At 37.4% G+C, this 16,687-nt stretch overlaps 1 protein-coding gene and 1 pseudogene across 1 annotated transcript in view; one reads left to right on the plus strand and one right to left on the minus strand.

Annotated features, from left to right (window-relative positions):
- Positions 1-3,052: 3,052 nt before the first annotated feature.
- LOC107563217 (uncharacterized) lies at positions 3,053-5,283 on the plus strand (annotated as a pseudogene).
- A 4,888-nt stretch (positions 5,284-10,171) lies between these two features.
- Positions 10,172-16,687, minus strand: part of LOC107563218 (cAMP-dependent protein kinase type I-beta regulatory subunit) — a 68,781-nt gene continuing 62,265 nt past the window's right edge. The window contains exons 10-11 of the mRNA XM_016248031.1: positions 12,345-12,471; positions 10,172-10,764 (exon numbers count right to left, since the gene is read on the minus strand). Of these exons, the coding sequence (XP_016103517.1) occupies positions 10,592-10,764; positions 12,345-12,471 (300 nt within the window). The 3' untranslated portion in view covers positions 10,172-10,591. The remainder of the gene's footprint in view (positions 10,765-12,344; positions 12,472-16,687) is intronic.

Raw genomic sequence — 16,687 nt, forward strand, 5'->3', positions numbered from 1 at the left:
GGGGATAGGTAAAGCAAAGCAATAAAATAAAACAGAAATAAATAAAACTAGGCAATGCAACAAAACAAAATAAAAATGCAATAAAATAAAATAATAAAACTGCAATGCAATAAAACAAAACAAAAATGAAATAAAATAAAAGGCGATGCAATTCAAGTAAAGTAAAATAAAACAATGCAACAACACAAAACTAAATGCAATACCATAAAATAATAAAACTAGGCAATGCAATAAAATAAACTAAACAATGCAATAACATAAAAAACCCACAATGAAATTAAATTAAATCATTCTTTAGTCCCTATCATATTGCCTCTGATGCTGCTTTAATTCTGTGAAATTGAAAAACAGAATCAATGCAGCCTTAAACGTTTTACTTAAAACTTATTACTTTATCATTTTTAAAAGAACTTCATAGTTTCAATAAAATAAAATATTATAATATTAAATGTTATATTATAAATATTAAAACAAAATATATAAGAATATGGTATATGCATACAGAGTGAGACGGTCAAATTTGAATTATGCTTCAGTGAATGTGTAACTGCACTCCCTCAGTAGTTCTTGCACTAACTTTTTCCCATTTACTAGTCACATTCCTTAATTTGTAGAAAAAACTAACCACTCGACTCACCATAAACATGGCAATTAAAGCAAAACACTCCAAAACAGACACTAACAATCACAAACAGGTGTTTCTTGTAAGACTTGTAGAAATTTATAAGGCCCTTATAAACAACCATGGATCTTGTTGCATTCACAATTTGAATGGGGAGCTCCAGCTCTTTTTGATTTAGCTGCAGTAAATGAGTGTGTGTGGCACAGGCATATTAGATTCTGCCTCACCCGATGTAAGTGATCCACAATAACTGTTCACACACACATCGAGGTACTCATGTTGTTAAAAGCCCCCTCCCATGATGCATAGCAGCTCCTCTGGAAGCCACAGGCAGGCTGCCAGCTTTTAAAAGAAAATTAGAGGAGTTTGGCTCTTTACTGTTATATGAAAGCAATAAAGCAACAGGTCCAGAAGCGGCTGAGGAATTCCAGTTTCCAGACGAGTGTTACCACATTAAATGTGCACTTGTAGTGTACTTCAAACATTAAGTATATTCTAAAAATAAAAATAAAAACTGTACTTATAATGAAAAATTCATATTAATAAATTAAACACACATAAATTCACTTTTTAAAAATCAAATTAAAAATTTGACTTTAAAATACATATGAATTATAATTTAATAATATTTTACATGCTTAAAATAAGTACACTTATTTTAATGTTACGTTTAAATATATTTTTAAAAGTACTAAATTTGTAATTCAAAATATATTCAAATACATGATATACAAGTTTTAATAAAAATAACATTAAATATATATGTTTTACCATAAATGCTTGTACATTCGACAGTAAACTTTAAAAATGACAAGAAAAGCAATTATGAAATGACATATAAAGATGCACTTAAGTCCTACTTAAGTAGGACAAAAGAGCACTCTAAAGTTCAACTAATCACTTTAAACTTAAATTTAAACTATAATATATTTTCATTTGATTGGAACTAACAAGCAATCAAGAGTAAGAAAACATTACTCAGTACATATTCAAGTATATTCATTTAAAGTACATTATTTCCCTAATAAGCACTCTTTCTAAAAGTATGCTAAGTGGACTTCTTTTTCACAATGGTACAAATAAATTGAAATAAAATGTGTATATTTAAGTTTTGATCTAAGTGGCTTCAATCAGCCCCGTCACATGCAGCGGTTGATGGAAAGGCTGTCCTGCACACCACAAATCACATAAGCCCCCTGGGGTCAGAATTATCTTGTGACCTTAAGTATGGGTCAGATGTGATTGAAGACAACGAGCCATCGATCAGAGAATTCAGAAGTCATTTAGCTGAAGTAATAATGGACTGTTCATTTCTCATGCTTGTGTTACAGCACAATACTGCCTGAGTGCTTGTTACTGGTTAATGACACCCTTGAGACTCTTCCATCCTTCCAGCAGATTAAAGTGTGTGTGTCAGCAGCTCTCAGTGCCAGTGAAGTGCATGTCTACTTAACACTGGCCACGTTTGGAATGCAGCAGTAGCGAAACGCTTAGTACATACTGCATACTTCAGCAACCCTGAAAATAAATAAATAAATAAATACAAGAATGAATGAATGAATGATCTTCATATATATATATCGGCAGATTGTCAGCCTGATCAGTTAATGCAGATATTAAAGGCACAATATGTAATTTTCACCGCTAGAGGGCACATATTCAAAATAAACAAATAGACAAAGGCGTAGTTGGATGACGCCGTGACTGAGTGTGGAATCATGGGAGTTGTCGTCTTCATCCCCACAGCCGATGCAATCCGAGGGGACTCGGGCAGAAATCATGTTCATGGATAAGCTAATGATTTATTAACGTAGTAGAATGAAGCAGGGTGAGGCAGAAAGCCGTCAAAGCGAAACGAGGCCGCTGAACGAGCGTGACACACGGCTCGAAAGTAGCGGAGCTTTTATTATTTATATGTCACAGTCGACTTCTTACATATTTTACCTTTAATGTTCAAAATGGCATACTATTATACTACACTTATTCTGACTTTGCAGTATATGTGTTGAGCACCAATTTCCTAATTTATGATATTTTACACAAGTAGAACTTGGATTTAAAGTGCAAAATAGCCATTTTTATTTATGCTAACTGCATGTCACCTGCTGAATTAAACATGCAACTTTATGAGGTCATGGCAATCATGGCAATGTAGCATCCCACTAATTAGAAACAATTACTACTGAATAATGCCTTTTTTTTATAACCATATGCTATATTATTAAGCATTAGAATTAGATTTTATTTTTATATTTTCTGTTTTCACTTTAATTTTAAGTTTTTATTTATTAATTTGGAGGGGGTGAGCACCCCAGTTGGATGGATACAATGGTATCAGACCCGCACAATGGAAAGTCGACTATGAATAACCAGTGCATATGTAGCAAAGTCTGCAAGAACAATCGTGGCTTAAAGATCCGCCAAGCAAGAATGAAGTGTTTGGGAGGAGGAGAAGCAGCACAACGCACAGGAGTCCAACCTGGTGTGTCGCAGGAGGGGCCATGCCCGGAGTCACCCCACAGTGCCCGGAACCTTCATGTGTTGCAAACAAATCCCCTCAACATTAAGTTCAGCAGGAGACAGATCAAATGGCCAGCAGCTTACATGACTTCACTGTGGGAGCAGTTTGATGAAGATGTCAACCAGATTTTGGAGGCAACAGTTAAGGGAGAGGCTGACGGAAAGCTGCAAGCCATGACAACCATTATTGTCAGTATGGGAGCCGAACGGTTTGGAGAAGAAGAGAAAAGTACGAGAACACCTTACTCCAAGAATTATAGAGCAGTGAGAATTCATAGCATCAGGCAGGAGATGAGAGTGCTGAAGTCCCAGTTTAAGGAGGCAGGAGAGAGTGAGTGCATTGGCTTAGCTCAGCTGATGTGTATCCTGCGAAAGAAGATCAGGGTCTTCACAACAAATTCGGCCCAGCGACAACCACCCATCAGGGCTTTTATGGATGATCTTACAGTCACCACAGAATCAGTCCCAGGATGTCGGTGGATTTTACAGGGCTTATAGAAGCTAATGGAGTGGGCCCGTATGCATTTCAAACCTGCCAAATCAAGATCATTGGTACTGAAGAAAGGGAAGGTGGAAGATAAACTAAGATTCCACATTGCAGGCACAACCATCCCAACTATTTCAGAAAAGCCAGTCAAGAGTGTAGGCAAGGTGTTCGACAGTTCTTTGAGAGACACAAGATCGATCCATGCCACCTGTACAGAGTTAGAGTGTTGGCTGAAATCTACAGACAATTTTGGCTTACCAGGGAAGTTTAAAGCCTGGGTGTACCAGCACGGCATTTTCCCTAGAATTCTGTGGCCCCTTCATGTATATGAAGTACCGATTACAACAGTTGAGATATTGGAGAGGAAAGTTAGTAGCTACCTCAGGAGATGGCTGGGGTTGCCGAAGAGCCTGAGCAGCATCGTGCTTTATGGACATCACCACAAGCTGCAGCTACCTTTCAAATCCTTAGAGGAGGAATTCAAAGTAACAAGAACTAGAGAAGTGTTACAATACAGGGACTCAAGAGACCAGAAAGTAGCCAAAGCAGGGATCCAAGTGAGGACTGGCAGAAAATGGAAGGCAGAAGAGGCTGTTCAGGAGGCAGAGACAAGGTTGAGGCAGAGGCAAGGTTGCGGCACAGGAGGCTGGTGGGAGTAGTTACACAAGGCAGAGCTGGGTTGGGATCCTTTCCGACGCCACAGGTGAACCTCAGCAGAAGGAAGAAAAGGAACAGCCTTGTTCAGGAGGAGGTGAGAGCAACTGTGGAGGAGATTATATCCTGCAGGGCAGTGGGAATGAAACAACAAGGAGCCTGGACGAGATGGGAGAAAGCAATAGATATGAAAGTTACCTGGACAGAGCTTTGGAAGGCTGAGCCATACCGCATAAAATTTCTCATCCTGTCAGTGTTCAATGTCCTGCCGAGTCCATAAAATCTTCACTTATGGGGAAAAGTAGAATCACCAGCATGCCCACTGTGCTCCAAGCGAGGAACCCTGGAGCATATTTTGAGCTGCTGCCCAAAGGCACTTGGAGAAGGTTGGTACCAATGGAGGCACGATCGAGTCCTGAAGACCATTGCTGAAGTTATCGGCACTGGAGTTGAAAGGGCAAAGCGGTCCCGACCCTCCAAGCAGAGAATTAAATTCGTCAGAGCTGGAGAGCAGCCTACTTCAACGAAGAGGAAATCTGCCGGCATACTGGCCTCTGCAAGGGACTGGCAACTGCTAGTGGACCAAGAAAAACAGCTGAAGTTCCCTAGTCATATTGTAGTTACCACTCTGCGACCAGACATCATCCTTGTATCGGAATCCACAAAACAAGTTGTGCTGCTGGAACTGACCGTCCCTTGGGAAGATCGCTTGGAAGAAGCTTTTGAAAGGAAGCTCTCCAAGTATGAAGGACTCGTCAGCGACTGCAAGCAGGCAGGATGGAGAGCGAGGTGCATCCCAGTTGAAGTTGGATGTAGGGGGTTTGCAGCAAGTTCCTTGGCCAGAGCCTACAGAGAGCTGGGCATTGAGGGAGCGAGCAGGAGGGTAGCTATACGCAGCACCACTGAAGCAGCAGAGAGGGCTTCAAGGTTGCTATGGCTCAAAAGAGGAGAGCCATGGAGTGCTAAGTAGCTAGTCAGCTGGACACAAGCTTGGGTCTGATCAGTCACCTGGAAGAGGGTGTATGATGTTGAAAGACCCGAAACACCCGATGATTCCAGGAACATCACTGATGATGAGTCCAGCGGCAAGTACCTGAAATTATATATATATATATATATATATATATATATATATATATACATATATATATACACATACATAAAAATGTACTTCCATTTATTTTAAGTAAAAAATGGTTTTAGTTTTAGTTAACTATAATTACCTTGCCCAATGCATTGTGTCATGGTTATATATTGCACATGCAGCTAAATTTAGTGGTTCATTCAAATTCAAAAAACTTTATTGTCTATTACATAATAATAGAAATTTGTCTTCAGTTCAAGTATCACACACATCCAAAAATCCATAAAAAAAAATTATTACAAAACTCAAGACACTAAAACCGTCCTGGTATTCCATGTATACTGCGCACAACAAAAATTAGTATGAGTGGTAAATATTTTTTTTTTTTCTTCAAAGGGTGAAATGAATGAATGATTCATTAGGACAATTGCTTGTGCTGTTCCTCTTGGACTGAACTGTCATTGGGCCATTTTTCTTCTTTACATAGGCAGGTGAATGGACACTACATCACCAAACAGGAAACACATCAAAGAGAATCCTCTAAGTGTCTAATGTCCTGCGGGAATTTGGTTATAAATCATCTTTGATTAGTCATATACAGTATGTGGAAAAATAAACAGTTCAGTTTAGCCCACAGCACACACACACACACACATGCATACATGGAGAAATTTTTTTTGACTACATACTTCCTATGATCATATTACTAGATCTGAATCTGTCAGTCTATAATTATAGTGTGCATGAAGTTCTTATGCTTTGAGTTCTGGCTGAATTTTAAAAATTCCAAAAGTCGGAGTAGTGTTTGAACTGTAATCAGGTCATGGCTTTATTTCCTGTTCCATTAACTCCTTTGAATTTTTGTGGAATTCCATTATTCAGAGAGATTGTGATCTGCTGACCTGATCTGGTGCTCTCCTGATTGACCTCTGCACCTCCTTTCCTCTGATCCTTTCATTCTTGTTTTCTCATTAGAGCTGGCAGCACATCCCAGTCCTCGACCCAAGCAGGTCAGGATTTAACTGTAATGTGGATATTCATACATTGATACTGCCATACAGGGATTAGTTTGGGACACAAAGATGACATGTTAGCAGTTATACAATTTAAGCTTGAATATCAACGTGTTCTCACAGTAATGGTCGGGGGGAAATCTGTTAAATGATTCATGACAGGGTGGGGTGGTAAAGGCGGGTTGCTGGTAATGAAATCTACTGAGACTCCAGTTGCAAATCTACTCCAAATAAACTGACTGTAAAAAAAATAAAAATGTATTGTGGTGCAAACAAACAAACAATTAAAGGAACATAAAAAGCAAGATAATTCAAACTTTTAAATCATGCAAAGAATTTACAAAGCCTTATTACGAAAGTTAAATTAAAAAGCCTCATTAGATAAAAAAAGGCTAAATTTAAACCTAAATTTAGTTAAAAAATGCAAATAAATTAATATACTCTACTACTAAAATTAAAAAGCATAATTATTAAAAACAGATAATACAAAAAAAATCACGTAAAAATTAAATTCTAAAAGTCTAACATTATAATGCTATTATAAAAACCTGAAAATTAATTCCTTTAAAGCATGCAAAATAAAAAGTATCATATGTAAAAACATAAATAAATATACTAATGTCATTAAAACATGCAAAACAATAGTTAAAGCAACATTAAAGGCAAGATAATTCAAACTTTTAAAACTTGCAAAGAATTTTTAAAAAATCTTATAGAAGTTACATTTAAAGGGGTCATATGATGCGATTTAAATTTGTCCTTTCTCTTTGGAGTGTTACAAGCTCTTGGTGCATAAAGAAGATCTGTAAAGTTGCAAAGACTAAAGTCTCAAATATCAAAGAGATATTCTTTATAAAAGTTAAGAGTCAGCCACGCCTACCTAAAAAGGCTCGTTCTAACACGCCCCCACATATCTACGTCACGATGTGGGAAGATTTGCATAACGCCGCCCAAATGTTCACGCAAAGAAAGAAGGCGTAATTTTTATTCTCGCTGTAGTATTGTTGTTGCCGCCATGTCGTGAAGGCGCTGTGTGTTTCGTTGTGAAAGTGAAACTACTTTGTTTGGTCTTCCAAAAGAGGACGATATCTGCTTCGTCATGCCTGGAGCTGATCCGTGCTGGTTGCTGAGGAAATACAACAACTTTGCGCTGTGGATCGCCGGATCAGCTTTCACCGTAGATGAAGCGGAGTCCAGTCCGGGGTCGTCACATGTTGTTGTCGCAAGCCCGCCCGCCTCCGCTCACTCAAGCCCTCCGGCCGTTCCTCACTCTAGCCCCCGGCCTCCGCTCACTCTAGGCCGTGGCCGCTCACTCTAGACCGTCGTGTGTCACGCTGTGTTTCGTTGTGAAAGCGAAACTACTTTGTTTGGTCTTCCAAAAATGGACACGACTACAAATCAGTCAGTATGGTAAGGGGCGTAGCATTTCCGTCACATGCCTGGGGTATTCGGCCAATCATAACGCACTGGATAGCTGGCCAATCACAGCACATCTCGCTTTTTCAGACCGATGAGCTTTGTAAAAATCGACACGTTTCAGAAAGTCGGGGCATAGAGGAGCAACTATAATGTAAAGTATGTAGAAAATAATGTGTTTTTTTAACCATAAACCGCATAAACACATTTCATTACACCAAATACACAAAATAATGTTCTTTTTAGCAGCATCATATGACCCCTTTAAAGCATGCAAAAAAAAGCTTCATACGTAAAATACAAACATTAATGCCCTTAAAACATGCAAATCAACTGATATGTAAAATAAAAAAAAGCCCTTAATAAAAATAGACAAAAATGGAAAGAAAATAGAGGTCTTAAAATAAGAGGTCATCAATTCAGCCTGAAGCTTTTATAATCAAATGTGTCTGTGCGTGTGTGTGTGTTTAAAGTGCTTGACTGGCAGGCTTGAGTACATTCCCAAATTGATTTAGTGTAGTTAAGATCAGATGGAATGTGTCAAAGCCAAAAGCTCCAGTTTAATCTCGCTGGCCTCCGCTTCCTCTGACAACACAAGCTGACATCTGACTGACAGTGGGAGTAAAAGAGAGAGAGAGAGATCCAGGGTGAACGAGTGTCAAACAGACAGGAAGAATGATAAGGTGATCTAGAAAAGATCAAAGGGGGTTTCAAGAGACAAACAGATGCATTAAAAAGTGACGAGACATTTAATGATGTTCAGAAGCTTTTCTTTATTGGCCTAAAGATTTGAGTCACAGAATGTGAGTAAACGTTGGTGTGTGTGTGTGTGTGTGTGTGCATTTTATTTTGTAAAAACCAAAGAAACAAAGCATGCACAATCGCTCCTTCCAAATTCACTCAAATAACCTCCAACATATTCATCTAAATAAACTAAACTGCAAAAAACCAACACTCTCCTTAAGTCACGACAAACAAACAATGGCTGTCTCAAAACCTACAGCACTTTTGAGCCTCATAGGTGAATTATACAGGTAAATGTTTTGAACACACAAACAATGGCCAAAATGCTGTTGTAGGCAGGTACTGAGAACAAATTTTATGATTTCTATTCAATTCTAGAACATTTCCATAAGTACTTTATAATAAACTGGTGAATCACACAAAAAAATGTCACACTTCACCCCAAAATTGAATTATATTTTTCATAAATAAATTCAAACCTATTTTTAAGACCATTTTTGGGACATTTTTGCTTTGTGTTTGTATTATTTTCATGACAATTGTGTGCATTTTTCCACAATATTCTCGATACTGTACTACAAAAAAATCTTTCCCACAAAATTAGCGTACCTGCCATTATTCTCATTTTTTTTTTTTTTTTTTTTTACTTTTTCCCCATTTCTGGTCAATATTGGATCACATCCATTAGTCACTTGTCACATTTCACTCAAAAATTGTATTATTTTTGTTCATAAATCAATTTAAACATATTTTGAAGAGCATTTTTAGGATGTTTGCATTATTGTTTTGACAACTGCGTACATTTATCCACAATATTATCAATACTGTACAACAAAAATCTTATTCCCATTTCCTTCCCCAAAATTTATTATAATTCCCAAAATTGTCAATTTTGTATTTTTTATTTACTGTTTTACAGTAAAAAAAAAAATATATATATATTTTTTATTATTTAAATCAGCATAAATTAAAGTTAGTACAAAAAATACTACTCCAAATCTCAATGGTCCTAAAAATAAGCTTCATACCGTAAATATGGTACATATGCATATGAAGCCTATGATGTGTGTGTGTGTGTGTTGTGTGTGTGTATTTTGGGGAATCAGGGTGAAATACGACCTGGAAATGTTCTTGACAGGTTTCATGAGATTCACCCAAACTTGTCATGGCCTCAGGATGTAAGAGCATGTGTGTGGATGTGCATTTGCGTGTAATACAATTGCATTGTAAAGAATAAAAGAAAAGCAACAGCACACAGATTTAACTCTTACAACACATTAAGACTTCAGCGAGACTCCCATGAAAACCCCTTTTAAAGCTGTCCTCTATTAAAACTTGTGTCTTAAAATGTAACAAACCACTTCCCATGAATTCCAGCTGCAGAAGCACAACTCAGAGAAGGTTAAGGGATGGAACAGCCAAGAAGAAAATATCACTATAGAACAGCAAAAAAAATGCTTTTCAATAAACAGATTTCGCATCAGAGGGTCAGAGCTCTCGAACAAGACGGCAAACTGACCCATGTGGGGTTAAACACAGCACGCTAAACAAAGCTAAAAGGCAAAGGTTAAAAAACTCTTTCCTCTACGTAAACATATTCATATACTTATACCATCTGTAATATTACCTTCCTGTTCAACGCTGAATGGCAAGTGTACAAAATGCATCTCTGGTCTGCATGCATCATGTATTGTAGGACATTTACACATGCCACATGAAGATATTTCATATCAGTCCATTTAGGCACCTCATTTCCTCACCTAATCTGCAGAAATAAAGCTTCGTGACAGCATAGGTCAATTCAAAGTGCACATAAGAAAAAGAAAATCACATAAAGGAAAAAAGCAGAAAGGTGGAGCACTTGTGCTTCTTGCAATAAAAATAAAACTGAATGCTTGGCTGCATAAAATAAGTTGTTTTTTATTATTATCTACTGTCGACCCTGTTCAGAGCAACTCAACTAGAGTTAAGCTAGTACCTCACACATTATTTTATGCAACCAGGCACCCAAGTAACCTGACAGAGGTCTAGACAAGTGTCAGATGGTTGGGTTAGACTGTGAGGGAAATGAAGCTGTTATATCTCTGAATGTTCCTCTTGAGGATCTCAGAGCAGGGCCCGAGGACACGCTCGAAACGTGGCCTGTCCAGCTTCACGCACTTGAGCGGACCTCTGGCCACGACAGTGGCCGCACGGGGTCTGTTCAGTAGCAGCGCTATCTCACCTGAACAAATAAAACAAATGCACATAGATTAGCTTAATGACTTTATTCAAAGGTTACACATCATAGAAATCCATTTAGATTTTTCTCACTTTTTCACTCTGACATAAAATCGATCTTACATACTCTAACATTCAAAACTCAAAATATCCCAGTGCATCCAGGCTATTAATTAATACTAGTTTGCCAAAAGAATTCACAAATTCATTATGGCATCAGCTCTGGTGTCCCTCAGGGCTCTGTTTTGGTACCGCTTAAATTTACATAATTAACAACACCTATTCAATACTTAGTAACATGGCTATCCCTAATGAACCAATGTGAACTATGCCGCTACATAGATGTCAGCTGGTCGTAGCAAAGGTTTATTTACATATAGAAGTCTTAAAGGTACAGTAGCAAAAACAGTCAGCCTAATTCCGACAGAGTGGAAACAAATATGGTTTTGCACTGTTTTTGCAAGAACATTGAATGTGTATAATGACACAAATGTGTAGATTATGACCCTTTTAAAAGGACAAATATATAAGAAAATAAACATTTTCAAAATAATTAAATATAACAACATTTAGTAGTAATTAGTGTAATGATAATCATCATCATCATCATAATTATTATAAATACAAGTAAAACAATAATTAGAATAATGTTAAGGATGTAAATGTTACATAAATGTTGTGTGTAAAAACTAAAACATGGCAAAAATCATAAATATATAATAAATGAAACATTTTCAAAATAATTAAATGTAATAATATTTAGTTGTAATTGGTGTGATGATGATCATCATCATTATTATAAATAATATATTAATGCAAATAATTATAAAAATGTTATTAAATTTTGTATTATTGTATTATTATGACTGTTTTTGCTCTGTATGTGTAAAAACATTGACTTTATAAGTCAATGAAATGATACAAATGTTTACATTTATGACCCCTTTAAAGAAAAAAAATCACAACAATAAAGTATTTAAAGACATTTAAACATTTAAAGACATTTAAAGGTACTTTATTTTTTATGCAGAAACTAATAAGTAATTAAGCCATTTGAGCAGCCTAACAGTAAAACATTGACTCAATCCAATGGTTTGAGTTTGAGGAGGGACTATCTCATTGGCCAACCAATGGCAGATCGGGGAGTGTTTAGAAAATCTGTTTTAAACAATCACTATTTCTGCCATTCTGTTTGGTGACACTAGTGTTGCAGAAATGTCTCACCCCCCCTTTAAGCAGTCATCAGTTAAAATTCACTGCCTTTGCTGTATGCTGATAACATAAACACACAGCTTTGAAATGATACAGTCACAATACAAAAAGCAGTGTCTCGCTACATAATGTAAATATTACTATACTCACTATGTCATGTGATAAACCATAGATCAGTGCGCCTGTGGTGCAGTAGTGTAAACCGCACTGACGGTAAACAAGCACACAGATCTACATTCTGCAAGCCCTGCACATGACGAACTGCCACCTGTTAGGAAAGCTACTCTTCCTGCCTGGCTCAGGCACTTCTGTTCTCTTATTTACAAGACTCTGGCACAACGTTGCAGGCTCTGCGATCCTCACAACACTCACCGAAGTAGTCAGATGGACCCAGGCGGCCCACTTCAACATATTCCTCATTATCAGACCTGCGCTGCAGAACAGATGCTGTACCCTGGGAAGAGAAAGAGAAAGTGATATGCAGATTTAATGAGGAAAACTACCAAAAGACGAGAAAAAGGAGACAGAAAAGCCTAGCTCACGGTGTTAAGTTGGAGACACGTCAGAAGGATTAGTGAAAAAAATAATTCTTTGCTTTAAATGCCTGCAGGTGTACAGGATTTAGACAACTCTGCGACTCGCAAGACACACACACGAAAACACGTCATAGACCGACACACACACATACATACAGGCACACCTGGGCCTGTCAGTGTTGAGATTTTTCAACAGTTATAGAGTTCCACTGCATGCAACGGCCCACACTGCAATGCTAAAACTCATTTAGAAAGATAAACAAGGAGACGCACACGTTCTGTCACATTTGTCACATCAAGGACAAATTACCCACAATCCAACAGTAAAAGGAGGGAGGCTCACAGGGCAGGGCTTTTCTATTCGTAGTCACTTTACAGACATTGAAAACACTAAAAGCAGTTAATCAATACAAAATGAAGTATGTAAAAATGCAAAAAACCACGTAAAACAATAATTGGAATAATGTACAGTAAGTGACGTAAATATTTTTTAAAAAGTAAAAGAGGCAAAAAAATCTGTAATATAAGAGAAGCTAAACAAATGTGCATAAATTATATTTAAAAAAAATTAAACATAATAGTATTTCGTAATAATTAATAATTATAACATTAATAATAATAATAATTATTATTATTATTACAAAATGTATAAAAAATGTATATATAAGTAATAAAAGTAAAACAGGCAAAAATCAGTAATATAAGAGAAGTTAAACACATGTGCCTAAATATAAAAATAATAATGAAACAGTATTTGGTAATAATGAATAATTATTATATTAAATATTACTAAATAAATATATAAATTTAGATAATGACATAAATATAAATGTAAATATAATAATAATAATAATAACCAATTAAAAACGAATAAAACTCAATTATTATTAAATAAAATAAAAATACATAATTTTAGTGTTCATAGACTTATATTATTAAATATTTATTTATTTAAATAAATAACCAGTGTCAGCCTAGTGTGGATAATTACTGAAATAGCACTGTCAAAGTCTTCAATAACAGATTATTGTCCACTGACCAGTGCTGTAGCTGGTAGCACTATTGGATCTCTTTGATACATAAGTAGAATAATACAAGGTCCTTATGTGACTAGAATCTTGTGAGCAAATGTGGGGGTTGGAAGCAGGTCAAGAGGTCATCTACAGACTCTTTTGCTGTGTCACTCAGGGCTTTGCACATCAATAGCAACAATTTGTATCCTATTCGTAATTTAGATGAAGAGAGAAACCATGGACTAGTTTTTAAATGCCACTGAGGAACTTTATGATTAAGTGATGTTACATATGTGAGAGCAAGGAGTCCCACAGATACTGCTGATGTGGGTTTCAAACAACAGCCCAGTTACAACCAGATCTTAGAGAACAACACTAGCGATTAAAGCTATTCCATAAACTTCTAATACATTTTTTTTTTTAAATCAAGGAACTAACTTGCATGTCCAATTTTGATTGGATTTCATTTCCTTATTAGTGGAAATCAATGTAATGCATACTAATTTTTACTAAGAGAGAGCACATACTAGTGCTAGGCCTCGACGGACGCCAGACCTGAGCCGTTTGTTCTCAAAGGAGTTGTTGTCTACACTCAAACTGTTAGTGGACACTGACATGATTTTAACAGCGTTGCTGAAGACTAAAACGGCACTTGTCAAAGTTCTCAATAACATACTGCCCACTGCCCATGGCTGTATCTCACTTGTAGCACTACTGGATCTCTTTGGAGCTTTCAGCACACAGTTGACCCCATTGACCTTAACATCCTGTTAGGAAGACTTGAAAATCACGGGTCAAGTATGAAAATTAAGGGTCTAGGATAGTGTCCATCAAAGTTGTATCCTGGAGTTATTATTTCTATCATTATAAACATTCAACTTCCACTGCTTCACTGATTAAACACAATTATGCACCTTCAAAACAAAAGGGTTCTATTGTACTGTTTTCCACAACTGTAAAGATCCCGGTGTTATGGTCAATTTTGTGCTAAAACATCTTAGAACACCCCAGGAGCAGCATAGCAACAACCAACCATAACATTCTAACAGTCACATAACAAGGTGTTAAAATCATTTAGAACACTTTTGAAATTGCATAGCAACACCCTAGAAACTACATAGCAAAGTGCTAAAACCTCTTAGAACACTATAGGCAGCATTGAGACATCCTAGCAACCTCGTATAACATTCTAGCAACCACAAAACAATGTGCTAAACCACTTTGAACACTTTAAAAATTCCATAGCACCACCCTAGCAACCACCCATAACACTGTAGGAACCACATAACAAGGTGTTGAAACAGCAACACAACATAAATTCCTAAAACACTTCAGACACTGCATGGTAACACTCTAGGAACCACATAAATTACTAAAACCTAGAACACTAGAACTTGCATAGCAACACACTAGCAACCAACAATAACGGTTTAGCAACCACAGAAGATGCTAAAACCACTTAGAACACTTAAGAAATTGCATAGCAACACCCTAGCAACCACCAATAACAGTCTAGAAACCATAATAACAGAGTGCTAAAACCACCCGTGGCAACCACCTATGTGGATAACTTTTTCATGGTTGAGCACTAGTCAGATTTTCTTCAGTAAATGTCAAAATCAGGTCTAAGACTATGAAATTTCACTGCTAACTTACAAAGCTCTGCAATATAATCTGTAAGACTACCTGCAAGATCTCCAAACACCCTACTGCCTGCTGTGTCTCCTTCAATCACAGGATGCATGCCTCTTCCATGCACTGTACGAACATCTGCTGGTGGAAAGGCATTATGTTACAGAGGTCCACAGCTGTGGGACTGCCTCACTGCCAATATGAAGAATCAGACACGCTGCCAACATCTTATTCATCGTCTAGAACACAAACATTCCAGTTCAGTCGAGCATATAGCTAAGGTAACTCATGCATTCAGGCTACCATTTTTACCTGAGGGCATCAAGCTCAATTGGGCACCAAAGACACAGAGAGTTTGGGATGCCAATGTTGTTGACTTGCTGTTTACTCACGTTCGGCTCTCCACCTCCGCCTCTTTTAGGAGAACCATGCCATCTAATTTGCCTTGATGCATAAAAGTTCTTTCTGATTCTGAAATACATATGAATCTTCTCCTCTGCATCTCCTGCATTTATGTGGGCATGTTAGGTATGCATATTTGTGCACGCTTTAATGGGATGAAGTAGGCAGAACTATCTTTTACGTTTTATTTTCTCACGCTCGTTCACACATCACTATTTATCTTACAAGTTACAAATGACTGATTAGTATAATTATTCCTTCTTTTGGCCAGAATGTAAGGCAGTAATCATGTATCCCAGTAATCCCAAAAAGCACTACAAACAGCTGAGAGTAAAAGTCCATCCATCCACCTGTCTATCTATCTATCTATGGGCAGGTCGTATTCATACAGAAAGATTGTTAGCACAGTCTGAGACTAGACATATATGTCTCACATACAAAAGTACAGTCCTTTGACCAGCTCTTACTTGCAATACTTATGCAATACTTCTCTGCGGAAGTCCATACTGCCAAATCTTCCTACTTCCACAATAAGATCAACAGTGCTCCAGACACACGTAATCTCTTCAAAACATTAAATTCTCTCCTCTGTCCCCCTCCACCACCTCCCACCACTTCTATAAGAGCTGATGATTTCACCACATTCTTCACAGACAAAACGAGAACAATCAGTAGTCAATTCTCAGCCCCACACATACAGGACTTCAAACCAACCACACCCACTGCTAAAACTCCCATCTTCTCCTTCTGTCCCCTCACTGAGGCAGAAGTATCAAAACTTCTCCTCTCCAGCCATCCTACAACATGCCCTCTGGACCCAATCCCCTCACACCTTCTCCAAGCAATTTCTCCTACACTTTTACCAGCACTCACACACATCATCAACACACCTCTCCTCACAGGCACCTTCCCCACTGCATTCAAGCAGGCTTGGGTAACCCCACTGCTCAAAAAACCTACATTAAACACTTCACTTACAGATAGCTACAGACCTGTCTCTCTTCTTCCGTTCATATCGAAAACCCTCGAATGAGTTGTTTTCAACCAGGTATCATTGTTTCTTTCACAGAACAACAAACTGGATGCTAACCAGTCAGGTTTCAGGGTGGCCATTCAACTGAGACTGCGCTAC

The sequence above is a fragment of the Sinocyclocheilus grahami genome, unplaced genomic scaffold (assembly GCF_001515645.1).
Source record: "Sinocyclocheilus grahami isolate Dianchi unplaced genomic scaffold, SAMN03320097.WGS_v1.1 scaffold863.1, whole genome shotgun sequence".
Taxonomy (NCBI): domain Eukaryota; kingdom Metazoa; phylum Chordata; class Actinopteri; order Cypriniformes; family Cyprinidae; genus Sinocyclocheilus; species Sinocyclocheilus grahami.